The sequence below is a fragment of the Crotalus tigris genome, unplaced genomic scaffold, assembly GCF_016545835.1.
Source record: "Crotalus tigris isolate CLP2741 ecotype Arizona unplaced genomic scaffold, ASM1654583v1 scf7180000017764.6130737, whole genome shotgun sequence".
In the NCBI taxonomy this organism is placed as follows: domain Eukaryota; kingdom Metazoa; phylum Chordata; class Lepidosauria; order Squamata; family Viperidae; genus Crotalus; species Crotalus tigris.
Window position 1 is genome coordinate 3,847,308 of NW_024096618.1, and position 27,075 is coordinate 3,874,382.

General features: G+C 37.0%; 1 protein-coding gene and 1 long non-coding RNA gene across 6 annotated transcripts in view; one reads left to right on the plus strand and one right to left on the minus strand.

Moving 5' to 3' along the window:
- LOC120307054 lies at nt 1-26,290 on the minus strand. 3 transcript variants are annotated; one of them, XR_005556439.1, is made up of 3 exons: nt 25,841-26,290; nt 4,938-5,057; nt 1-2,225 (listed from the first exon to the last, which is right to left on the minus strand). It is a non-coding gene; the product is annotated as an uncharacterized LOC120307054 (long non-coding RNA). The 3 variants fall into 3 exon arrangements; XR_005556438.1 differs by having other exon boundaries at nt 4,938-5,079; XR_005556440.1 differs by lacking the exon at nt 25,841-26,290 and having other exon boundaries at nt 1-443; nt 1,748-2,225; nt 4,938-5,589.
- CELSR1 (cadherin EGF LAG seven-pass G-type receptor 1) overlaps nt 1-27,075 on the plus strand; it is a 159,026-nt gene that overhangs the window by 55,430 nt on the left and 76,521 nt on the right. For all 3 annotated transcript variants that reach the window (XM_039341273.1, XM_039341275.1, XM_039341274.1), the window contains exons 2-4: nt 3,430-4,068; nt 20,068-20,290; nt 21,741-21,856. In XM_039341273.1, coding sequence (XP_039197207.1) covers nt 3,430-4,068; nt 20,068-20,290; nt 21,741-21,856 — 978 coding nt within the window. The remainder of the gene's footprint in view (nt 1-3,429; nt 4,069-20,067; nt 20,291-21,740; nt 21,857-27,075) is intronic.

Here is a 27,075-nt window from a genome sequence, read left to right on the forward strand (position 1 = left end):
CTCAAATATTGGAAAGTCTGTCAAGATTTTTCTGGATCTTGAGCCTATCTTCTGGAGTATTGACTATTCCTGCCAGCTTGGTGTCATCTGCAAAATTGGCAATGTCATTCTTTTTTCCTCTTATATTAATCCCTATGCATTCAAGCAGGCTTTCATCCTTGGTTTTATGCATTTGTGTAGAGGTGTACTGATTTTTTTTTTTACATATAATGCACCTCCACTTTCTCTGTTGTTAGGTCTGTTTCAATTTATATCCCTCCAGCAGTACATTCCAGTTGTGAGTTTCATTCCACCATTTAGCAATTACATGCATTCTATGACTCAGGTTTGTAGATAATTTGCATACTATATGGTTTCTAAGGTGTTATGCATTTCCCCATAGCAGTGGATCAATTATTTTGCAGATTTGCCAAATTTCTATTATTCTCTTCTGCTTTTGCTTGCTGGAAATGTAATAAGAAAAGCGATAGTTATGATTAAAAACAAGATGGCTTATTTATTCAATGTATTTGATTTATTTATATTTCACGTTCCATTATGGAATCTAAAACAATTAAGAATACCCAGAGATGATGCAAAAACAAAATCACTGAACAATTTAAAAATAAAGTATGTCCATTGAAACATTGGATAAAACCTGTAGGTATGAAATTCCCAGAAACCTCTTGGATTAGTAATGTAGAGATAAAGCAACGAAGAATTAAAGTAATCCTTGTTTTTAAACATGAACTTCTGATTTACTTTCTATTTTTCACTTCCCTGTTTATATATTTGTATGTTTGACAAGAAATGACTACATTCATTACTTCTTGATTTTTGAGGGGAAAGTTTCCAGTTCTAGAATTTAATTCTTTCAACTCTCCTGTCAAAAGAAGTACTCTGTCTGGAATGGTAAAAATAGTAAAGATTCCTTAGTTTCTTAAATATGACACAGGATGTTGCCTTGAAGAATCAATAGGAAAGAAACTCTTAGAAAAACATTTGCAAAAAGAGATGAAGAAGGTGATCACAGTTTGTGCAGCCCTGCTTAGTGTCAATTTGGAGGGATTTTGAAGCAATGAGTACCTTCAGTACCTCTTGATCCTGTTTAGAATCCCCATTAATTAGCAGTAATTATGTTATTGCTTAACACTTCTCTGAAACATCTGGAGTCTTTCTTGTAGTTTCTTGAAATTAAGCCTCCTACTAATTGTGGTTGGGAGGGATACCATCATAACTTACATTGTAACCTTCTTGTTCTGTGCTGTATGTGGCTACTCTTATCTAAAGCTCTAGTCTAGATGATGATACCAGAATAGAAATGTTGCCTGCTCTACTTATTAATTCCGTGTTGTTGTTGTTATTTTTAAAAAAGAACAAATCTTTCATAGTACAGGGAAAAACAGAACTGAACTCAGAACTAAACTCCAAATTTTAGGAACAGAACATTCAAAATGTCTGTTTCAGGTTCAAAAAGTTTGACACCCCCCCCCCTAGGAAGGAGAGCTTCCTCATTTTTCATACGCCTCTTTGAGAAAGAAGATTTGTGCCACTAAAAAAGAGAACATAGATCAGTGCATTCTAATTTATATTGTAGCATCCACATCATTCAGTTAATTTGTAACTCACCTGAGATCACCTGAAATATCCACCCATCGATTCCAACTTCCAAATCCTGTTCCAGCACCAAATTTCATAAATATCCCTTTCAGCCTCATATCATTGCGCCCATACATTAAAAACAAGTACCGTAGGATGAATGGGTTACCTTTAAGTGTTCAGAAATTCAGAAACTCAGAAGACTTCTTTGTTAACAGCTAGCAGCAACTCTCTCCAGGAGACCTGTTATAGGAAGGCACTTAGAAAGAATTGTGTCATATGCATATAACATACGTGGGGATATATTAATTCTAAAATTAATAATAATTCAATCCTGGAATTTGTATCCCCATTCCATTCATCTCAATAAATCTTACTGAACAAAGCTTTGAGACTTGTGCTTGGAAAAGAATCAGCTTTCAATTTTAGGTAGCAGCCAAAAAAGCACACAGAAGGCAGTTGCAGTTGAGATAGCTTCCCATTGTACCTCTTTAGTTGAACTGTTGTTGCTTCTGCTTGGATCCCATTTGACTATGTTCCCGAAAGCCCCTTCATCCATTTTTATAAATCCTGAGGTCCAAATTGCTGGTTGAATGTTGCCACCCCTTAACCACTGCATACAGATGTTCTTGGAGAAAAAATTGACACTGAAGCAAGGAACAGTTGTTAAATATAGTGAGCTGGCGGTACAGGTAGGAAATTGGTGATCAAGTAGGGAAAGCATAATTGTGGACCACCAAGCCAAATAAAGCCCCTGTTTTGAACTCAAGACAATGCTAAGCCTCTTTCTATTTGTTTTCAAAAAGAATTACCAGGACATTTAGGTTTACATACTGTAGTCCTGTGCTAGAGTGGGTTTTTTTTGGTTAAGTGTGATTTCATACCACTTTAGAAAATTCTTTGGGTTTTATAAATGACTTACATTCTTGTCCAAAGAATGTTTTGGAAATAAGCAGGTTAATGGGAAAGAACATTTCAGGCATTCATGAAAGCAAAAAATAGATGCCTCAAGGTTACAGGGATCTTCTTTTCTGTCAAGTTATACAATGGCCTGAATAGTGTTCTGTCTTTCTATATATTTCAACTACTTTTTATTGTTGAGGCTTTACTTGTAAATTTGGACTATCTGTTTCTCATTTTTGCATACTGTAAACAAACCCACAAATTTAATATGAATACAGGTACTTGCAACAGTTCATTTAGTGACCGTTCAGAGTTACAAGGGCACTGAAAAAAGTGATAACTGTTTTATGCCCTTTTTCCCCACTTACGATCTTTGCAGCATCCCCATGGTCACATGATCAAAATTCAGATGGTTGGCAACTGACTCACATTTATGACGGTTGCAGTGTCCCAGAGTCATGTGATCAGCTTTTGCAACCTTCTGACAAGCAAAGTCAATGGGGAGTCCAGATTCACTTAATAACCATGTTACTATCTTAAGAAATGCAATGATTCACTTAACAACTGTGGAAAGAAAAGCCGTAAAATGGGACAAATTCACTTAACAAATGTTCCATTTAGCAACATAAATTTTGGGCTCAATCGAGGACTACCTGCATATGAAAGTTATGAGATTGGTGTTTATAGTTTTTTTCCTCTTTTACATTTGAAATATTTTTATATGCAATAAAAAATAGATAAATTGCAGTATATGGTTTAAATTTACGTGCTCGTTTCAGTGTGGAGTAGCCTAATGATTTTTTAAGTTAGTTAGCACGCTGTTTACATTACCTGATCGTACATTGTACATTGCCTGATTTAACAATCGTGTATTATACAGTGTTTAGGGGAAAATGCATGAAATTGGTTTTGGGATCTTCTCTGATTCTTCTCTCTTTTACCCTATAGATGGTATTCACAGTGTTACAGCATTTTGCACCTTAAGGGTTACAATCATCACTGATGACATGCTTACGAATAGCATCACAGTACGACTGGAAAACATGTCCCAAGAGAAGTTTCTCTCCCCTCTGCTGGCTCTCTTTGTGGAAGGTGTGGCTACTGTACTGTCAACAACCAAGGAGGGCATTTTTGTCTTCAACATTCAAAATGACACAGATGTTAGCTCCAATATTCTGAATGTGACGTTTTCTGCCCTACTTCCCGGTGGCATTCGAAACAAATTCTTCCCCTCTGAAGACCTTCAGGAGCAGATCTACCTCAACCGGACTCTGCTCACGCTGATATCTACTCAACGAGTATTGCCTTTTGATGATAACATTTGTCTGCGGGAACCTTGTGAAAACTACATGAAATGTGTATCTGTACTGAAATTTGACAGCTCGGCACCATTTATTAGCTCAAATACTGTACTTTTCCGACCCATACACCCTATCAATGGTCTGAGGTGTCGCTGTCCCCCTGGGTTTACTGGTGACTATTGTGAAACAGAGATTGACCTCTGCTATTCTAATCCATGTGGAAACAATGGCCTTTGTCGAAGTCGAGAAGGAGGCTATACTTGTGAATGTTATGAAGACTACACTGGTAAGTTGTTTCTTGGTGCCTTAAATATTGAGGAATTTAGGAAAGGGCACTCTTTTGCTTTCTCAATTAATCATAAGGTTATAAGTAACCATTAGACAAATTTGAACTTTTTTTTATATAAATACAATTATAGGAAAGGCCATAGTCAGAAAATATAACTTTCATAGAACGCATGTTGCTTCCATCTGATCACTCCCAGCCCCAAGTATCTATAAGGTAAAGAACTACTCCTCTTGAACTCCTCCCACCCACTTATCTCTCTTCCCTACCTTTGAGCTTTTGGATGACTGCATAGCAGCACCCCTCACAGTTGCAAACTGAGATCTACCTGTACTTTTCTACTGAATGGTCTCTCTGAACAAAAAAATAGATTGACATTTTCTGCTATTGAGTGTAGTCTTAAGTCATTGTTGGTATTAATGTTGAAGGGGCAGGAACATCATCTGCTGGATCCAACTTACATTATTTCCTTGGACAAAGCTGATTAAGGCATGTTACCTACAACAGTCAAGGAAACAGCACAGATTGTGCACCTCCCCTTAACTGCTATCGTGGAGGGAACTGTAAATATGTGGCTTTGCCAGTCCATAATTGCCATTTCAGTCTTTCATTTGTCTTGTTGTCTCTCTTTGGGATTTCTATACTTGCTAACATCTGCCTTTGTAGGTGCTTTATCTTTACTGAGAGATCGAGAGCTTGTTTTTAAATATGAGTTATTTGAAGCTGGAAAAGATAACATGATATTTGAAGGATAGTGCCAAAACAGTAAATAGGGCACATTGTGTAATAAAAAGGCTGTGGCCTTGGAAATTGCTTTTCAGATGATCCCTGCAGATAGAAAAATCTGGCCATGGACCATGCGAACTTACATGTGGATGTGGGATGAGTGATTCACCAAGGAAGCACAATCTTTGGAAACAGACCAATCTGATGGGCATCACTCCAGAAATAGTTCACTGTGATTCAATACTTAAATCAGGATTAAGAATCTGAAAAACAGAATTCCATAGTCTAGGAAGAGAAAAACACAAAGTGCTGTCATTTGTTTCAGGAACATTATGCCTTAATAAGCATCTAACATATATCACATTTTTGTATGAACTAGTACATTGATTTTGAGCTGCATTCCTATAAAATCTAGAGTTTTAAATAGTGACTACTACTTAGCTGGTTTGGGGAAGAATGTGATGAAATTTGCAGTGATAAAGGGCAATTTTGCAGAAATAGCATATAGACTGGGAAAAAAAAGTGCAAAAGAAAGGGTTGACCATAAGGAATAATAACATGCTTCCCAAAAATGTGGTGGCGTTGATTATGGGTTTTGGGACAGAAATAAAGAGAGATTTACCTGCTGATCTTTTCCATTTGCTCCTGTTGCCATGACATTGTGAGAATTAATTCTTAAAAATTCTATATTAGAGTTGCGCCTAAAGAATATAATATATTACCCATGTGGATAAATAAAATAGCAATACAGGTAGTCCTTGACTTACAACAGTTTATTTAGTGACCGTTTGAAGTTACAACAGCCCTGAAAAAAAGTGATTTATGACCATTTTTCACACTTACGAATGTTGCAACATCCTCATGGTCACGTGATCAACATTCGGAAGCTTGGCAACAGACTCATATTAATAACAGTTGCAGTGTCCCGGGGTCATGTGATCCCCTTTTGCAACTTTCTGACAAATAAAGTCAATGGGGAAGGCAGACTTATAACAACCATGTTACTAACTAACAACTACTGTGATTCATGTAAAAACTATGGCAAGAAAGGTCGTAAAGTGGGGCAAAACTCACTTAACAAATGTTTCACTTAGCAGCAGAAAGTTTGGGCCCAATTGTGGTGGTAAATCAAAGACTACCTATCCGCAATCATCAGCTTAATCTGAGATTTGGCCAAATCTAGTATATTCCTGTAACATTTATATATGTTCTGCAAAGGCCAAACACTGGGAATGTAAGAAATATGTAATGATATTACATACCAGGTCCTTCCTATTCTTTTTTTGTTTATGTCGCTATAGACTTAAAAGATTGAGTTATCCGTGCTGAAATGGTAATACACAAAAGAATGCAGCATTTTTGGAAGGTCTAAAATTTCACTTTATCCTTTTAAGAAACGTACTTCACAGATAAACAAAAAGTAAAAATATTTTTAAAATAGCATAAAAATGTCCGGCTCTTTGCTATGATATATGCCGATTATAAAGAAAATATACTTTAATCCCTGAACATCTTGATTTCCTCTAGAACACAAGTACGTCCCAATAAAAAGGCTTCTTTTCTCCCTTGTTTCCATTTTCGCTAATGCTCTGAAGCTTTCCATTGTTGGATGTAATTTAGACATGATGAAAGTTTTTCAGTCTTCAGGATTCTTCTGTTTCAAGGAGTAAGGTACACAGAGCTTTTACAAGCTATTTCTGAAATGGAAATACCCACTAATTATAATTATCTGGAGCAACTGCACTTCCTGTGATGCAAGGAGGTGAGTGATAAGGACACATAATATTTGTAGGTTTAAAACAGATCTGGAATAATATTTTTTTTCAGGTCACCAGGCACCATCTATCTACATACTAAGAGAAAACAAAGGAAAATTTCCAGAAGGATTTTTTTTCTGTCTCTTTTAAGTAGAAAGCAAGGCCTAAATTTTTTTAGTTTTGGCTCAATGTGTTCCATGAAAATACTGCATATGCTTTGCTCTAGTATACCCATGAAACATTTGAAATCATGATCACTGGCTGAAATTTTTCTGATTTCAATTTGGAATTGGAAACCTGACACATTAAAACATTTTTCTCGGTCAAAGATAGCACACATTCTTTGAAACATGTGCTGGGGGCAATATGTTAAAAAAAAAAGTACACTTAGAGCTGAGACAAAAAACCTACTTTATTTAATTCTCCTAACAATTTCTTTGTTTAAAAGATTTGTATGACACCCATCTTAAAACACAACTCTATTGGCTCGCAGCAACAATAAAATCCAAACTATAAAACACATAAAAACGTAAATCTGTAAAACACAATCGAAATGCCTCAGTCGTCCCCTTACAATGTCCCAACAATAAGGTGACCAACTTTTTTACAATGAAAAGGAGGACACAAATAGATTGAAGAAAAAATATCGTAAATAAAAGAAACATTTTATTCATTGCAACAATAATACAGAAAACTTGCATGAGCAAAGTTTGCCAGCCAGGTGTTTTGGTGCGCTCAGCAGCAATTCCTATTGGCTTTTGAAAGCCAATAGGGGGAGTAGCACAGCTCATGCAAAAGTTCAAAAAAAAACCCATCAAAAAAAAGGTGCTAGAAGGCTGTTCTGAGCGTTCTATGAGAAAAAAAAGCCCTGCAGATTAGTCTTCAAATATCGAAAAGGAGGACATGTAGGAGGACACTTTTCAAGGGAGGACAGAACTTACAAAAGGAGGACTGTCCTCCCTAAAGGAGGACGGTTGGTCACCTTACAACAAGCAACCCAAAACATCCTCCCTCTACTACCTCAGTGCCTTGGTAAAAAGCCAGATCTTGATGGCCTTTTGCGAGGCAAAAGGACAGGGCCTGCTGGATCACTGGGGGAAAGATATTTCATAAATTGTGGCAGTCACAGATAAGACATGCTTCCAAGGTCTTCCTAAAGGGCAAAGTTTCGGGGAAGGGACTGGAAATGTGCCTACCCTATCCAAACTGTAGGATGGGAAGATACTCTCAAGGAAGAGGTGGTCCCACAAATAATGATCCCATGCCATGTAGGTCTTTAAAGGCGATAATCAGCACATTGAATTGCACTTGGAAGGAAACTGGAAGTTTGCGTAAGAGAGGTGTAACATGGGTAAACCTACAAGTTCCCAGATTGTGCAGGCTGCTAGATTCTGGACCAGTTGTAGTTGCTACAAAGGAAGCCCTATGTTAAGTGCCTAGCAGTAATCTGGTAGGAAGAAACTATGGCATGAATAACCATAAGTAAGGCGTCCTGGTATAAGAAATGGTGTGATTGGCATCCAAAATGAATCTGTGCAAAGACATCACTCCCTGCCCCCAAGCCATGACTGTCACCTACTCATTGAGGATTTAAATTTGATTTAAATTAATTAAATGGACTTAATATGCATATGTGTTTAATATTTCTTTCGTCAGATTAAAAATTACTTGATAATAGTATTTGAAGGCTTCTGGACCATACTTGCAATTTTTAGAAGCTGAACTTTTGAGCTAAAGTGTGTGCCTGATCCTTGAAAAATGTGAAAAGTTCATCCACTATTTCTCTTCTCTCCCCACCCCCCCTTTTACAGGTAGTTCTCAACTTATGAGCCCAACATTTCCATTGCTAAGTTGTTAAGTGAGTTTTGCCCCATTTTACAATCTTTCTTTCCACAGTTGTTAAGTGAATCATTGCAGTTGTTAAGGTAGTAATGGTTACTTGTTGACGTTGCTTGATAGAAGGTTGCAAAAGGTCATCACATGGTGCTGGGATACTGCAGCCATCATAAATCTGAGTCAGTTATCAAGTTTCTGAATTTTGATCAGATGACTTTGGGAATGCTGCAACAGTCTTAAGTCTGAAAAATGGTCATAAGTCACTTTTCCCAGTGCTGTTGTAGTCACTAAATGAACTGTTGTAAGTCAAGGACTACCTGTATTTTTTACCATATTCTTTGTTAAGTAAAGCAAATGGGTTGAGGAAAGAGAGGTCAAAAAATTGTGGAACATGTGTATTTCAATTACTCATTGCAAGCATAGCATTTTTAGTATTGTTGCAATTGTTTTCATGGTGGAAAGACCTGTCAACATTTGGAAGGAAGAAAAAAAGTTATTGATTAATTTGATTGCATAATAATAACATGTGACATACAATATAATGCATGCCTTGCCTGAAGAAGTGCTTTCATAATAATAATAATAATAATAATAATAATAATTGCCTTCATTTTGGCTGCTATAGCCTTTCGTTTGGCTTCCATTTGGGCTGCTTCGGCTTGTAGCTTGGCCTCTATTTCAGCTTCCTCAAGTTCTATGGCTGCCAACTCCTTCCTTCTCTGCCTCTCCTCTTGTGCCATGCGAAAGACAGCTTCAGCATCTTTAGCATCTATGATCATTTGTTCGATTTGTGAGATTCGGGAGGTTTGGCTATGACGGGAAGATGCCTTCGAAAGGTGGGAGGCGCCTGTGATATGCGGTTCTTGGGACATGCTGGAATGTGTCTTGGATATGTGGCGGAAAGATGAGGCTGTTCCAGACACGTGGGATGGAGCCGCATGCGGCCGTTGGGATGGTGTATGTGACTAGCGGGAGAATTTGGACTCGGCTCTGTCAACCAGTCTGCTTTTCTGGCGAGGCTTGGGCTGTGGGGAACCCTGTGAGCTCTCTAGAAACTTCTTGCGTTCCTTGTTTAGTGCCTTGAGGTTGTGCGTCTTGCTATCGATTCTTGAGTCTCTTAATTGTTCTTGAATGTCCTTGAGTTGCCGTTCAGAGTCCATCCATTGCACGTAGGCGTCTTCCTTATCTCCTTCCACTGCGTGTGCCCGTTCCGGGGAGAGTTCCTCCTTCTGTTCATGGTAGAGTTTGTATAATCTCTCCCAGCTTCGTTCATGGCGTCTGTGGATGATGTGCCATTTCTCCATCAGATGTGAATGCATGGCGTCTGTAGGCTGGTTGATGTATCTCAACTAGGCTGATAGGTTGAACCCCTTCTGCTAGACCAGTAGGATGCTCAGCTATGGCTAGGATAGGTTCAGTGTCCTTCTCAGCTATTTTGGCAGCCTTATTAGGAACTGCTTCCATCCTGCGACGATATCTGTAATACCATCAAATATCCACATCTGCCTATCCCAGGTCCTGGGTAAGGACTCGATAGGTAGACAAAATGCCAAATCCAGTCTGAACATCTGGCTGACTGTGCGATGATCGATAATAATAATAATAATGACCTTGGAGGTCATCTAGTCCAACCCCCTGCTCAGGCAGGAAACCCTATATCATTTCGGACAAATGGCTGTCCAGTCTCTTCTTAAAAACCTCCAGTGTTGGAGCATTCACCGCTTCTGGAGGCAGGTTGTTCCACTGGTTAATTGTTCTAACTGTCAGGAAGTTTCTCCTTAGTTCTAGTTTGCTTTTCTTCTTGCTTAGTTTCCACCCATTGCTTCTTGTCCTGCCTTCAGACGCTTTGGAAAATAGCTTGACACCCTCTTCTTTGTGGCAGCCCCTGAGATATTGGAACACTGCTATCATGTCCCCCCTCGTCCTTCTCTTCAGTCAACTCCCATGATCTCACAGCCATTTTGTCTGGCAGACAATAGGAGCTGAATTCATCGTGTTGAAGAAAGGAGGTTGGGGAAGATGGTTGTTGAACACTGCTGTAGAAGACAACTAGATTTTTATTTCTTTTTACTCAGTGGGTGAACTCTCTATAATCTTAGAATTGTTGTGAGAATATACTAGAAAAGAACATGCACTGCCTTCATCTCTGCAGAAGCGACAGGTTTTAAATAAAAGAGTAAACCTATTTCTATTTAGTAAAATAAAACATTGTTATCTGGAAGCCAGAGTGTTACACTAACTGGTAAATTAATATTTAGTGTTTAATATGTAATAATTTTATAGGACACCTTGTTTTCCCTCCAACAGCTTAATAAGTATTTAACTACTGTTGTTTCTGTTAAAGTACTGTAAATGGTTTCCCCATTACTCATTCTGCTAAGATATTAAGTGAGTGCATCTATGTGTCTGTGTGCACACACATATGTACACACACACACACACACACATATTATGGAATGCTGCTATTAAAAAAAACATATTTTTCCTTTCGTCTTAGCTGCTGAATTCTGAGCTGTCTCACTGGTTATATTTGTCTACTACAGTCTTTGGAGGGCACCATCCGTTGACCTATTCAAAGAGCCTCAGGTGCCATGCCATCATCCCAATATCTTCTGCACTCTCCCACTCCCAGCCTTGCATCTGGGGTTTTTTTTTTTGCCTGCAGAAATATTTTCAGAGATCAAAGACTTGGATTGTTTCTTGAAATCTAGTCCAGAGATTCAGTATTCTTGTTTGCTCTTTTTTAAATTAGTTTTCAAGTGGTTTGACAGGATTTCTATGTTACAAAAGCCGTTTAAAGTGCTAGAATTAAGGAAGCTTTGCGTGTGAAAGTGATATACCTAATGTCACCATATTTTCCGATCTTCATCCACAGATGGATTTTAGTGTTTCAGCTCGGCAATGTGCTACCATCGTGGGCAGGAAAAAGTCATTGCTATTGAGAACATAATCAAGCTTTTATGATTATGTTCCTGGAGAGAAAAAAATGGCTTTCTATAACACATTATGAATACAGATAGGAAAATCAAGACTATGGGGGTAAACACGAACCAAGGATTATATTTTCAGAACGCAAAGGATTCCAGGTATAAGAAGAAAAGTGGTGATTCCTCTCATTCAAAACAAGAACATTGCTAAAGTAATCTTATTAATTAAAGCAGGGGTGTCAAATTCGCAACGTCACATGACTTGTCGCGACATAGTGCGACTTTTTTTCCATTGCTGGCAATGGGGTGGACGTGGTTTTGCCCTGACGCATCCGGCCCATGGGCCAGCAGTTTGACACACCCCTGAACTAAAGGATCACTGTGAAGCCCAATTTGTTTGTTTATTTCAGTCTTTTCAAGTTGCCTTTTAAATGAGCTACTGTACATGACTCCAAAGTACATTTTATTATAAAATACTGCATTCCATAAATGCACAACAAGAAGAATATAACAGCACTATGGTACCAATCCTATAGGGATGATCATCTACTTTGGTTATCATCAGTGATTCAACACCAGTTTGAATGGGGAAAGCATTATAACATAATGGTTGCTTGTACCATTATACTCATCTGTTTCTCATTGGCAAAAAAACCTACATGTAATATTTACACAAAAAAGAAAAAAAGGCAGGCTCTAAAGAAAATGAATAATGCTCTTATTAAATAGTTAAACTAGGAGTTAATAAGTTAGCAGTAATCTGTGCTGCATAACTGCTTTTATCAAATTACACTTTCCCATTTGTGTGAGTAGCAAATAGTAATTCAGCAAGTTAGATTTCTTTACAATTAAAAATTTTTCAGTCTTCTAAAAGTAACTTGTCTTATTAGAGGTCAGCTGTTGGTACAAGCCTGTTTGCCTTACGTTGAGATAGCTCTAAAAAAATGAACAAATAAAGAGAAGTTTTCAATCACCGTAGAGCCATTCCTCCTCCAGTCTCGTTTTTCTTGATGCATTCCTTAAAGCATGCCTTTATGAAGTGCAGGTCGTGAGTGTTCTTTTTATACGATGAAGAGAATTGTTATGTAAGACAAGAGTTGTTTAAAGTAGCATGTGTACAGTATGTTGAAACTTTCAGCATTTGAGCAGAAAAATACACTACTTGGAGGTGACTATCAAGATAATTAGAATTCTGGAGAACAGTTAAATAGGTAACTTACAATAGTTCATTTAGTGACTGTTCAAGGTTACAATGGCACTGAAAAATGTGATTTGTGACTGTTTTTCACAGTTACAACATTTGCTGCATCCCCATGATCATGTGATCAAAATTCAGATGAAGTCAGATTCACTTACCAACCATGTTACTAACTTACCAACTGCAGCGATTCACTTAACAACAGTGGCAAGAAAGATAAAATGGGGCAAACCTCACTTAACAACACTTTTGCTCATCATAAATTGAAGACTACCTGTATTATAGGAGATACAGTGTCATTTATTGAAAAATTCTGTTTTAACTGGCATCGTTCAGTGCTACTTTTGCTTTCTTGTTTAAAATAATTTTAATTGAAAGTTTTAACAATAATAAGAACTAATACAAACTAAATTAGTATCAAAAAGGAGAGGGAAAGGGAGAAAAAATGCAGAAAGAAAAGAAGTAGAAAAAAGAAAGGAAAAATGATATAAAGAAAGATACAAATGGCTTCCTATCTCCACAGCAGCTATAAATACAATTATATTTTAAGCTCTCTGATTAAAAGTATATCATGACTCTTCTTTCTATCATCTATCCCAGTGCTTTTCAACCTTTTCACCCATTGTACCTCTTTTAGGATATGGCAACATCCGAGTACCACCAGTCGCCTAACAAGGTGTCAAAAACTTGATGACCAAAAAAAAAAAAAAGGAAAAAAGTGACAAAATACAGGTAGTCCTCGACTTACAACAGTTCACTTAGTGACTGTTTGAAGTTACAATGGCACTGAAAAAAGTGCCCCCCAAGCCACAGCCGAGCAAGACAGCGCCCGGTGGCGTTCTTCCTCCTGTCCAAGATTTTCATTGTTGTGAGCATTTCTGTTGAGGATTGACAGCGGGAGTGGGGTGGGGGGTTGGTTTTTATTCCCTCCGACTGCTGGGTGGTTGCAGCAGGTTTTGGTCACTTCACATGACCGTGGGACACTGTGACCGTCATAAATATGAATCAGTTGCCAAGCATCTGAATGTAAATCACAAGACCCTGGAGATGCTACAACATTCCAGCTGATCGGCGCTTCTTCTGGGCTCGGCAGAAGCATCAGGATCAGTGCCGAGCTCCAGCTGGAGCATGGCACTGATCCTGGCGCTTCCACTGAGCCCTGACAGCCCCGAAGAAGTGCCGATCAGCTGGAAAGCAGCATTGATCCTGGTGCTTCCGCTGAGCCCTGACAGTCCTGCAGCTCCAGCCATCTCTCGCTCAGGCGCTGCCACCGGTTCAACTTATTCCCCTCCCCCGCTACCACTTTTCTAGGATGTTCGCGTACCACCTGCCAGGTGCCAATGTACCACAGGTGATACCCATACCACTGGTTGAAAAGCCCTGATCTATCCTGTCTAATTTTTGTTTTTGTTACTTCTGAAAATTAAGAAGCTCTCTCTCTCAGCCCAATCTATCTCACAGAGTTGTTGTGGGGAAAATAGGAAGGAATATTACATATGTTTGCCCACTTGAGTTACTTATAAAGTAATAAAGGTGGTATAAAAAAATCTAGTAAATAAGTAAATTTGCTATCAGAAGCAGAGATTACAGAGTGGCAATCACTGACCTAATGAAGGGACATGCCTGTCTCTGTATAGCAGACACATCAGACTTGTGATGTCACGCGACAGTTTTGCCATTGCCGCCAATGGGGTGGGCGCAGGCCGACAGTTTGACACCCCTGCTGTATAGCAACCAATCAAAGCACAGGAATTCATTGAGATAAATCAGACAGAAGTTCCTGTACAAATTGGAATTCATTGCTTTCAACTTGAAGCAGGAACACATGGGAATAGATCGCATTTGCAATGGGCTGAAGATGGGGTAAAAAGCAATGTCATCCACATTCACCTTCCAGAAAGGAGTGGTGACCTACATCCAGATGGGGCTACCTGACAGTGAGATATGCTCTTAGACTTCCCAAGGAAGTTTTGTTGAGTTGCATGAGTCTCCTGGTAACAGTATTGTGTAGTCTTGGGAGCTGAATTTAAAATCTAGGACTCTAGGAAGTATCAGACTTCTTTGCTGAGTAGTAATTGTTAATATTATTTACAGTAAACTTCCAGGCTATTCTAGAAAAAGTCTGAGAAGGCACTATTCTCATGCTGCCTTCAAGTCAAGAAGTTTCTTGTGACTAATTGCTCGCAAATAAAACTATTTATTGACACTCTGGTGCATCAAACAATTCTGCATATTTGGGGCATTTGTTGCTCCGTAAATAATAGTCTTACATCTGTAGCAATATATTAAAAACTGCATGTAGAAGGCTTATGAAGTGGTTTAACTATACTAAAAATGGCTATTTTATACACAGCCATATCTGTAGTTTGACTTGTTTCCTGTTTTATATCAAATGCATTTTGGGAAATTCAGAAGGTTGTAAACTATATTAGCATAATTTAAATAAGGATGATTTTATTTATTTATTTATTTATTTATTTATTTATGAGACTTATATACCGCTTTAAGTGCAAGCACTCTCTAAGCGGTGTACACCAGTAAGCAATGTATATATATATTTACATTGCCCCCAACAATCTGGGTCCTCATTTGACCTACCCCGGAAGGATGGAAGGCTGAGTCAACCTTGAGCCGGTGAGATTTGAACCGCTGACCTGCTGAACACAGTCAGCTAAAGTGGCCTGTAGTACTGCACTCTAACTGCTGCGCCACCTCGGCTCATCTTCACCTCTAGATGAAGTATAAACTCTGGGTTCTTTTTATTGTTTAAAGCTACCCAGAAGCTAGATTCTCATAGCTGCTTATTCTTGCCTGCATATTCTTCTTTTAACCGTGACCTTGAAAGGATTGGGAGTTTCCACTTCCCACTTTTCAGAATAAACTTTGCAAGAAGGAATAAAAATTAACCGTCTCCCACTAGGTTCCCTTTGTAGATCAAGGTAATTTTCCAATAATTTTAGAGGAAAAAACCCTGCATTTTGAAGTACACTTTTAGGGAAATGTTTCGATTGGAGTACAGAATAATTTCTCTGCTTTCAGACGAGGAAACCAAGGGAGGTTTGAATGAGGCACTGCTCAAGAGGAAGGGTAACCGCTGGTGTTTTTTTACTGTCTTGAACAGTGCCAGATCTTTCTCCTGTCACTAATTTTATTTATCTTTGCTTCTCTTTTTATTTTGTTTCTTTTGATAGGGTGATAAATTACTAGGAGTAGAACTACTGTACCAGCTCACTTCAGGATAAATATTTAGTTATCCTTGGAAATTATTTTTTATAATTGTTCAGTGACCGAGCATATTTACCCAGAGGCATTCTATAGAGATCAGAGGAAATTATCCCTTAGTAAATAACATATTATTTATTTCTTGATTTCTTGCATTTATGTCCTACTTTTTATTTAGGAGCTCAAGATAACTTACATGGAGGGGTTGCCTGAATTTTTTATTTATAACAGTGGCTCTGGGATATTGACTGGATTTAGAGAAAGTGACAGGCGATGTGTTTGCGCAATCCGTGTCCAGTAGTTTTGACTACTAAATCATGCGAAGTGTTGAGTTACTCTAACTTAGAAAACTATATGAAGACTATACTATATTAACAGAGAACCACTTCAGATATACTATATAGTCTCTAAAATTATATTTGTTTTCTTTTCTTGAAAGCACACCAAGTTTATTTGTATTCTGAGTTGAGAATAAGCTACAGTCTTTCATTTGTACATTGTTCACAACTGGAAACAATAGGTATTTATTTGCATCGGTTATTAGGAGATGAACATGACTGTAAGCTGCCAAAGGCTAAACAACATGTATCAACATACTGCATTCCTGGTTTAGAAGCACACTCATTTTCTACTTCTGAGAGGTACGGAAGGGTGTGTGCAAATAATTGAGTTATAGTAAGTTTAGTGAGGCTTGGATTTTCTATTATAGCTTCTGGGTAAACTGTTAGCCCCTCTTCCTCACAATTCAGATTCATTTTATGCTCTATTCATGTCTTTAGACTTTAATCAGAAGAATTAATAACCCTGAACTTATATACTTACACATATGAAACAAGAATCCACAAATAAGGAAATAACACATCTTATAATGATTTTGTTGTTCATAGATTAAGAATCCTGAACAATCTGTTTATAATTAGACAGTAATTTTGAGAATGTATTTGCCATTTTTGCAGAATGGAAAAGATTCTTTCATGAGTATATGTATCCTAAAATCTCCTAATCCTAAGAATGCTCTTTCCCTTCTTTAAATTTTTTTCTAGCATAAATGACAAAAAAGAAAATCATGGCTTTTATAGGGAAATGTGGAGGAAAAGAAAACAGGGAAAATTTGGTTATTAAGAGAAGCTTGACTACAAGAGTTTAGAAAGGTTTGTTTTCATTTTAATTAACTAGTATTTACCAGGAACTTTCTGTATTAATCATAAATATGGTTGAACTTAACTGTGATCTGTTTCAAAAGAAAATAACTCCAGAGTCCATGGCTTGAAGTGAGCTTTTTTCAAATAAACTATAAAGATTAATTACAGGTTGGAGATTAACTGTCATGTCAGGATCAGTCAAAAGTAAACAAAAGAATCCATTCCTCACAACCGCACTGGGAAAGAAAGAAACTAAGAAATTATTAACAGTAGTTTATTGTGATATCTGAACCAGCCATTAAGGCTACCAATCCCCTTTAAACCTTGGGCTATTATAAAAATGGTGAGCTAAGCGGAGGTTACTGAATTGAAATGTAAATTTAACTGATTTCTAAAAATTCTGAGTCAAGCATTTGCTTTAATTAAAGGAGTTTATGTGAACTATCAAATTTCTGTCATCTTTGACTGACTGTTCTATTGCTGATATTCACATATTCATTATTCTACTGTTTTGCTGAGAGAGACAGAGACAGAGAGAGAGACACACACACACACACAGAGCACATTTTCCAATTCTGCCTCTTGTTTGAGGCAAGATAAATGTCCCTTCTACAAACTTGGCTCATATTTCAGTATTTGGAAAGGGTAATCTTTAATATCCTAAACGCTTTCACTAGCTTATCTATGTACAATTCCCGAGTCTCCCCTGCACCAGTGGCATACCATCAAGGTGACACATTCTTTCCAAAGGAGTCATTTGCAAGCCATACCATCTTATTTGATTATTGAGAAAATAAGGCCTTCTAGTATACGTGGTTTAGGGTTAGTTCATTGAAGACACCTTTGATAAATTTATTTTAGCTTTACTTATAGTTTATTTGTGTATTTTAGTTTTCTTCCTAGTAAGATCCAAATTTGCCTGCCCAGTTTCAGTACTGGAACAACAATCAAATTCTTATAGTATTACTGTAGAACCAAGAATTTGGTGGGATCTTAAGGAACTGTGAAGCTGAAACCACAAGACTTAATTGTATTGCTGAAATCAGTTAATATTCCCCTGTGGTATTCTTTAGTACATACAATACCATATGAGATGATTCATTCATGGATTCATCATAGTATAAGCATTTAATTCAAGATCTTAGATCTTTATATGGACTTTGGAGAATTGTAGCCAACTTACATGCTTGTGGATTCAGAGATCACCATGAAATTGTTATCATGAGCTAACAAGTCTAACCCACACCATCAAGGAATCCACATGTTATTGAGTCTCTTAGGCTTTTCACAGTTCAGTGTATGTCTCCAGTCAATTTAGTGTTCAACCAACCACTTCATCCTATTTATATTGTTTGCAAAGAATAAGCAAAAGCTCTCAAGATAGCTCAGTAAATTGGAGCTTCAGCTGAGTCCAGGAGGTAAAGCTTAAGGATAATTATTGTGTAAACACATTCTCAGCAAAATAAAGTCTGCTTCTTGTTTAATTTATTAACCCCCTTTTCATTCATTAAAAAAATAAATAGTACCTTCCTTGGATTCATATACCAATGTGCAGATTGATCACTGTTCAAGTTAAGAAAGAATAGTTGGGTAAATTTGTACTATGTTGCTAAATTACAAGATGTATTTTTGACTGGTGAAATTTTGCAAACTCACACAAATGTTTATTAACAATTTTTATTTGAGAAAGTATGGCCTTTCACTGAGTGGCTAAGGCTTTTAGGTAACTAAAATCTGCATCAAATGTGACGGCATTTATTGTCGTTTTTATCGTTTACTTACACCTTATAGATTTTCATTTCATTTATTTATTTATTTTTGTGGCTTTGAGTCAGTAGTGGCTCCTGGCACTGCCTGGACAAATCCCTGCAGTTTTCTTGGCAAAATTTCAGAAGTGATTTGCCATTGCCTTCTTCCTAGGTCAGGGGTAGGCAACCTTGGCTCTTTTATGATTCGTGGACTTCAACTCCCAGAATTGTAAGATTGTAAACTTGGGCATTAGTCACAAAGTTATTTTTTCATCGCTGTTATCACTGCAAGCAATTGCTGTCCAAGCCGTTGCTGAATGAGGACTATTGGACTAATCTTATGATTTTATAATTATTTATAGTAGTTAACATGTCATTGTTTCAGTGATACATGGTATTAGTAATTTTGATTTTGATTGTAATTTTGCAATTTTATTTTGATTTCAATTTTTATTGTAATTTAACAGTTATGCTTTAAGTTTGGTATTCATTTTGACTTTAAATTATCGTGATTGGATAGTACACCACTGGAATGGTGAGATATAAAGCAAATAGTGGTGATGATAGCTGTAATAATAATTACAAAACAGTATAATGCTGTGTTTGTTAAATTCAGATGAATTACATATTCACTTCTCAAATCATATGTATTTTTATATGCTTTTCACTTTTTGCCGGTCATTATTTGCACCCTTATTTGTGTGTGCATGTGTGTGATGTGTGTGGTCCTGTCCATTTTCTGTTGTTTGTTGTCAGTTGCCTTTTATAAGGCCTGGAAGACATTTCTTCAAACAGAAGCCTGCCTTTTCTCAGTAGACAAGCACTTTCACTTTAAATATAACCACTCTTTACTTAGCTCTTGAATTTTGTTTTAGCTGTTTTCATTGATTCAGAAGATTGTGCAAAAACAAGCTTGAGAGACTTACTACAATGACTAGATACCAGTAACTTTAGCTCTGATTAGATAGCATATATGAGGCTGTTCTTGAAACGTGTGTAGAAACTCTTTTGTGAATTAAAGGGTTTTAATGATAGTTTTATAAACTGTTGACTGTTTGGGGTGGAGGAGGTTAATTAAATATAATTTACCTGTTGCTTTTTTGCTTTTTATTGCCATAGGAAGTATTTTTTCTACAACCATGTCAATTGCTTTCTTAAAAAATGAATTATTTTGAAGAACATGACATAGTGACATCTAGCACAGAGAAAAGGCTGACTGAAGAATAGTGACATAGCTTTTAACAGCTGATCTATAAGGCCAGGATTGCCAACTTTCTTTTATGGAATTAGACATAAACATTTAGCCCAGTTCCACTGATAAAGTCATTTTTAGTTCATCCATTATATTATATTATGTGTTAATTTGATTTTGAATCATTAGCTGTTTTGGAGGTTCAGAATTGTTTTCTCATAACTGGTGGGCACTGCTATTTCTACTTTCAGGAGAATATTGTGAAGTGAATGCTCGCTCAGGACGCTGTGCACCCGGAGTCTGCAAGAACGGGGGGACATGTGTTAATCTGCTCATCGGAGGCTTCAAATGTGAATGCCCCCCTGGTGAATATGAGAGACCTTATTGTGAGATGACGACAAGAAGTTTCCCTCCAGAGTCATTTGTCACCTTCAAGGGATTAAGGCAGCGCTTCCATTTCACTGTATCTCTCATGTAAGTATCGGTCCTTCCAGTATTGCATGAAAACTTTGCAGTCGTTGTACTGATTTCAAAACACAATATAAGCACCTTACAATTCATTGTTTTTGCAACATCTACCTAATAAAGGCTTTCTCCGTGTGACCAAATTTTAGGTCTACATCATTACTAAAAAGAGGTTCCCATGCAATTTCAGACTATGTAATTTCAGTTGGAAATCCAAGCTTATTTTCTTGAAGTAAGAACCAGAGATAACACTGAGCACTATTTTATTTATCTTTAAATTTGTTTTTAGCTCATCTTCAGGAGTGCAACATTCTTGAGGCTGCTCATGTTGTGATAAAAAAGGAAGCTTTTATTCTTTCAGTATCTGCTGGACATCAAGCTCTTTAGAATATGTTGAAAGTAATGCACTCTTAAATGATAGTGCTAGGAAAGCATATGCATAGGGAACCTGCCTATTTCTCAAAAGTGGGATCCCAAGATTCCATTGCTCAGATAATTCTCTATGACATTGTAGTGCGACGAATAATTAAAGATTCAAGATGGGTGTCCACTCATGGAAACATTTTTTTTAAAGGTGGACGCATCATCATGGACCAGAGAAGCGTTTAGTTTACAAAATGGTGAACCCTAGTTCAAGGATACAGAACATGCTTTCACTGTAGAAAGTCTTTGTTTAAATCTTGATACCTTCATGAAAACATGCCTGCTGTCAAAGCAAGAATATACAGGTCTAGATACCTAGACCTGGTGTAAGGCTACTTTCTATAGTCTTATTTTAATTCATATAAATACAAGTTGGGCGTCCCCTGGGCAGATGTGAATTCACTGGTTAATCATTTCAATCTAGAAATCCCTCGGTGCTTCTGACACAAGTGCAAATTGACATTCTTTTTGCTAGATTCTTGGAAACTGAAATGTTGATGCCACTGGTAAGAAGATCCCCAAGTGAGGTAATATGAGGAGGAAAGGTCCTCCTCTTCTGTTCTTCAAACACATTATCTACAATAACATCATACCTTTTGGTAGAAGTATATTAAAAAAAAAGAAGAGGAAATGATCTGCTTTATATCTCCCCCTCTCTCTCTCTCTCTCGCTCTCTCTGCGTCTCTCTCTGTCTCTTTCTCTCCTATCCCCATATTAGAGATACAGTGACAGTTTGGTGTAGTGGTTAAGGCACCAGGCTAGAAACTGTGAGTTCTAGCTCTGCCTTAGGCACAAAGTCAGCTGGTGACTTTGCACCGGTCATTCTCTCGGCCCTCAGAAGGAGGTTAGGGCAAACCACCACTGAAGATGTTGCCAAGAAGGGAGCAGAGATTAGTCCAGGCAGTCACCAGGTATCAACACTGAATCAAAAACATACAAACACAAATATCCACATTGGTAACATGTCTAGCAAAATTTAATTTGTTTGACTGGACAAGGTCTCTGTGTGACATTTTGTTGTTCTTTTCTTACATAGGTTTGCAACAAGGGAAACGAATGCTTTGCTTCTCTATAATGGACGTTTTAATGAGAAACATGATTTTATTGCTCTTGAGATCATTGAAGAACAGATCCAGCTAACATTTTCTGCAGGTAAGATGCCTGCAATGACTGGAGCTCTTTACTGAATAAAACTTTTCTCTATATTTTGAAAGCATATTCATGACATTATATCATGATATTCAGCATGCAATTTCTATCCTAAGGCCACCGCCCTATACATATCCTTGGAGAAAATAAAATTTCATTTCAAATGCTTTTGTTTTCAAGATCCATGTTGTTAGCAATCACGTCTTAATGGACCCTAATATTAAGTGTAATCACTGATGATTCTTTGTTATTTTTTTAAAAAATTAAAGTTTAACTGATCCTATAATACTAAATTATGGCTATTTAATTCATGCATATGTGTGCTAGAACAGTGCCATATTTGGGATTCCAAGGTTAAAAAATGTTTTGGAATGTGTATGAAAACTCACCAGGCACCTATCTGCAACTTCTTAAACTAAAGATATAAATACTTGGGGTTGTGATGGGCAATTATAATATCACAGGAAAAGATGCTTATGCTTATGCTTATGGGCAATTATAATATCACAGGAAAAGATGCTTATGCCAAGTGCTATGTGAGTGCCTCATATATTTCAACACTGAATCTGAAATGTACCCAGTCTCAATATTCCTGTTGTCCAAGATGTATTAAAGTTACAGATTTGCTATTCATTGTTATAGTATTGTTACTCTCTGCTTTTACACTATTGAGTTACAAGTGCTCAATTTTGTAAAGTATGGAAACTCCCAGTTTTCTTTAGGAGTCAATTGAAAACTCATGTGCTTGGAAAACAGACAGGGCTTGCATTTTGACATGCATGCACATACATGAACCAGGAGTGTGAACCTTAAATTATTCACTCTACCTTGAAAATAGAATGTGTGACAAAATGTAATCTATTTTAGTCTATGTGAAATCATAGATAGCAGCCTAATTTTGTGCATGTGGATTCAGGACAAACTCTGTTCTGTTTAAGGGCTCAGATTGCAATTCTGTGGACACTGACCTAGGAATAAACCTTAGATTCACTTCCAAGTAAAAATGCATTCAGCTGCATGATAAATATATTATCCCAAAAGATAATTTAAAGCCTGTTAATACTGAAATTTTTGCTTGACAAAATTATTTAAAAATTCTTGTTTTGTAAATAAAATCTTAAATCAATTGTTCTCCCTTTGTTAGAGTCTCCCCATTACAGGTAGGTTTAGCTTGGAAGAGAAGAAAGGGAGAAGGGGAGAGAGAAAGAGAGGGGGGGGATGATAGATAGATAGATAGATAGATAGATAGAAAGAAAGAAAGAAAGAAAGAAAGAAAGAAAGAAAGAAAGAAAGAAAGAAAGAAAGAAAGAAAAGAAAATACCTGATTTAGGAAAGTAGTTTTCAGTTTATTTTTACTGTAGGAAGCTGAAAGTATGTCAGTAAAAAGAATTCTGCCATTTTATATAAACTTTTATAACAACAACAACAATAATAAAGTTGGAAGGGACCTTTAGGCAAGAAAAACCAAATGCACAGGTATAATATAGGAGTGGTACCTTGCTCAATAGTAGTTACTATGAGAAGGATCTTGGAGTCCTAGTGGACAAGCACTTAAATATGAGCCAGCAGTGTGCTGCAGCTGCCAAAAAAGCCAACACAGTGCTAGGCTGCATTAATAGAGAGATAGAATCAAGATCACGTGAAGTGTTAATACCACTTTACAATGCCTTGGTAAGGCCACACTTGGAATACTGCATCCAGTTTTGGTCACCCGATGTAAAAAAGATGCTGAGACTCTAGAAAGAGTACAGAGAAGAGCAACAAAAATGATTAGGGGACTGGAGGCTAAAACATATAAGGAATGGTTGCTGGAATTGGATATGTCTAGTTTAATGAAGAGAAGGAGGGGGGGATGATAGCAGTGTTCCAATATCTCAGGGGTTGCCACAAAGAAGATGGAATCAAGCTATTCTCCAAAGCACATGAAGGCAAGACAAGAAGCAATGGATGGAAACTAGCCAAAGAGAGAAGCAACCTAGAACTAAGGAGAAATTTCCTGACAGTTAGAACAATTAATCAGTGGAACAATCTGCCTCCAGAAGCTGTGAAGCTGTGAATTTATGATAAAGCCCAATAGTAAATATGACTATATTCTGAATATATTTTAAAAGGTTCTTTTTGTAGCATTATTTTCTGGATCATAGCACATTGAAAAGTTCAAAGTTCAAGTCCTTAAATGCAACATTTAAATTTAGATTTAAAGCTTTTTGCCCAAAGCAATACTTTTCCATTTACTAAGTTTAATTGCAAATCAAGATAAAATATATAGTAGCTGGAGAAGATTTCTGTCTAGATAGTATCAACTGTTTGTTATGTCTGCAACCTACAAAAGCCTTCTTATCTAGAGAAGGAGAAATACTAAAGTAGAGCACTAATCCTGCAAGAACGTCTTGTTTAAAACCTTAGTAGCCAGATGCTATTTGCAAAAATTTATGGCAAAAAACAATAGAGCAATTGAATATTCCTACACTCATTTTTCTAAATTGTGTTGGATCTTTAACAAGTTAAATTATATATGAGCATTTAGAGTCCACTGAATATATAAGTCCATTGAATATATGTTTGTTTTATGGAAAATCCCATTTATGAAATAATATGTTAGAAAGAAACATACCTACATCTGGAATGAAATAAATGTTCTGATCAGAAGATAAATTTAGTAATAATAACTATACTCCAGAGTTTATATAACAGTGATGGCGAACCTTTTAGAGACCGAGTGCCCAAACTGCAACCCAAAACCCACTTATGCATCATCAAGTGCCGGGTGGGTGTGGCCCATTGGCTGGGTGTGGCCAATTGGGTAGGCATGGTTGTGGTGGTAACGGCAGACTGGGTGGGACTAAAAAGTTCAATCAATCAATTCCAACTTTGCAAGATCCTTTTTTTCTGCAAGAAGTTGAAATTGACTGATTGAACCTTTTTTCTTTTTTCTTTTTTTTGCACACAGCGGCAGGGGCCTAAAGCAAAAAGTTTTTATAAAACCCAACTGAAGGCCTAAGACTGGGGCGACGGCGCGCGTGCCCACAGAGAGGGCTCTGAGTGCCGCCTCTGGCACTTGTGCCATAGGTTCACCACCACTGTTATATAACATCAAAGTGGAAGCATGTAACTGACCATGGCTTATTTCAAGAAGCAAAGCCAAGTCAGATCAGAGAAATTTTTGGAGATATTGGTATGGTATGAAGCACTGGCAAAATACTGTTCTGCTGTTATCAAGAAAACAACATGGATCTGTCCATGAAGTTGCCAACAACTGAGCTGAAATTGAGTGTGTCTTTATTTGACTCTACTAGTAACTTTTTCAGCCATCATGGAGGCAGAGGATATTCCCATGCACATTGCAATGTTTGCTTCAGCTCCATTTAATTGCTCTTTTAAACATAGATACTATTGTTCATATTCATATATCAGCAATTACTGCAATCTATTACTTAAGGTGACTTAGGAGTGTTTTTTCCCCTTAATTGCTCATTGAGAAAATGTGGAGCATACTGTACATATTTACTTTTAATTTACATGCAAATATAGATTAAAAATCCAACTCCATTTTTTGTCTTGTTTAGTTTTTGCTTTGTTTTTTCCCTTTTCTTCTGTTGAAGTTTGTATTATAAGTTTGGAAATAAAATAAGAAAAAAATCTAACTCAGTGGTAATCAAGAGATTATTTATATGAAAATAGAACATATTTTAGACTGCACAAATCTAACAATTGCTAAAGCTCTCAATAATGAAAGCTTCTATGGGCTCATGTTGTATTTGAATAATTACAGCTGCAAACAGGCATTCAGGCATTATAACAGATTTGGGGGAAAGAAACATGTTTTTGTGAGGTAGCATTAAGGAAAAAACTATATTAAGGAATATTAGGGTTTCCTCTTTTGAAGGTACTTTCACTTCTATTCAGATGCAAAATGCTTCTGAGGGAAAAAGAATAGTGGGTGTTCCTCTTGAAATGCTCACAAAGACAACACAGAAGTATACTCACCATCTTTAAGGAAAGGGAATGTTTGTGTTCCTTTCTCCGTTGAACACCTTTCTGTATGAACCATGCAGGTGTGTGTGTCAAACTGAAGTAAATGTTTGCATTTGAATCCTGTGGAAATACAGAGAGGTTTATTATACACATCGTTGATCTTAACCATTTTTTTCTTTTCTTATTCTTCTTTAGTGGAAACTTTTGTCCAGCTAGTCACTCATGATAAACCCAATCTGCTCATTTTGACAGGTCCTTGTGTACTTTTCCTGTAGATATTTGTTTTGCTATTACCTCAGAGAAGCAGCAAATAGTCACTGGGCTGGTTGTACTAGTCTGCATAACTAATCTGGCACCTTGTTCTTTATCAGATCCAATCTTTAAAAGACATTTCAATGTAAAAGTAAAGGAAGCCATGACATTCAGTGCAGGGGTAGGACTTCTGCTATTTTCTGTGAAGAAAAAATGTTTTCATTGTTCCCCCAACACTTTATCTGACATTCTTGTTAGATTCCAGCCTGAAGAAACCCCACAGAAATTCATATACCTTTTGTCCGTTTACAGCTGTTTTCACTTTCTCTATTTATCCTAAATATTTACATTTTGCATATGATTTGTTTTCATTCCTTTGCTAATGTTTGAGGAAGAACAATTGCTACAGCACAAAGACACCTTAGAAATGTACAACATGCATTTGTATGGATAGGTACTTATAGTTGCCATGATTTGTTTGTTGTTGCTGTTAACCTTGTTTATGCCAGTCTATAGCTAATGTTATTGTTGTCATTAATTGTAAGTGGAATTCAAGTGGCAACAAATGCTTTTCTAAGTGTGATTTTATATGCCCACTAATGTCCTGTATTTACATTCCTTCAATTGTAGTCAATATGTAACAGTCTCCTTGAAAAAGTGGTTTCCAGGCGGGAAGTAAATTCTAAATTTATATTTGACTGTGGAAGCTCTTTTAAGAGATATAGCCTACAATTATTTTTGCCCAGTTTAGGCTAATGTACCTGATTTCATCCATTTAGTCGCAATATTATTGTGACATGGGACTGTGTGATATGGGATGTATATCTGCAAAGATGTTAGTGCACATTCATTTCTGGGAAGTTGCTAAATTTCTATTCTAGTACAGATGAATTGGCAGAATTTTGCCTATTTAGCTTTATATGGCTTGGTTCCTGGTTATCCAAAGCAGGGTTTTTCAAATGTTCCATGGAGTCATTAGAATAGGAGGGAGAAAA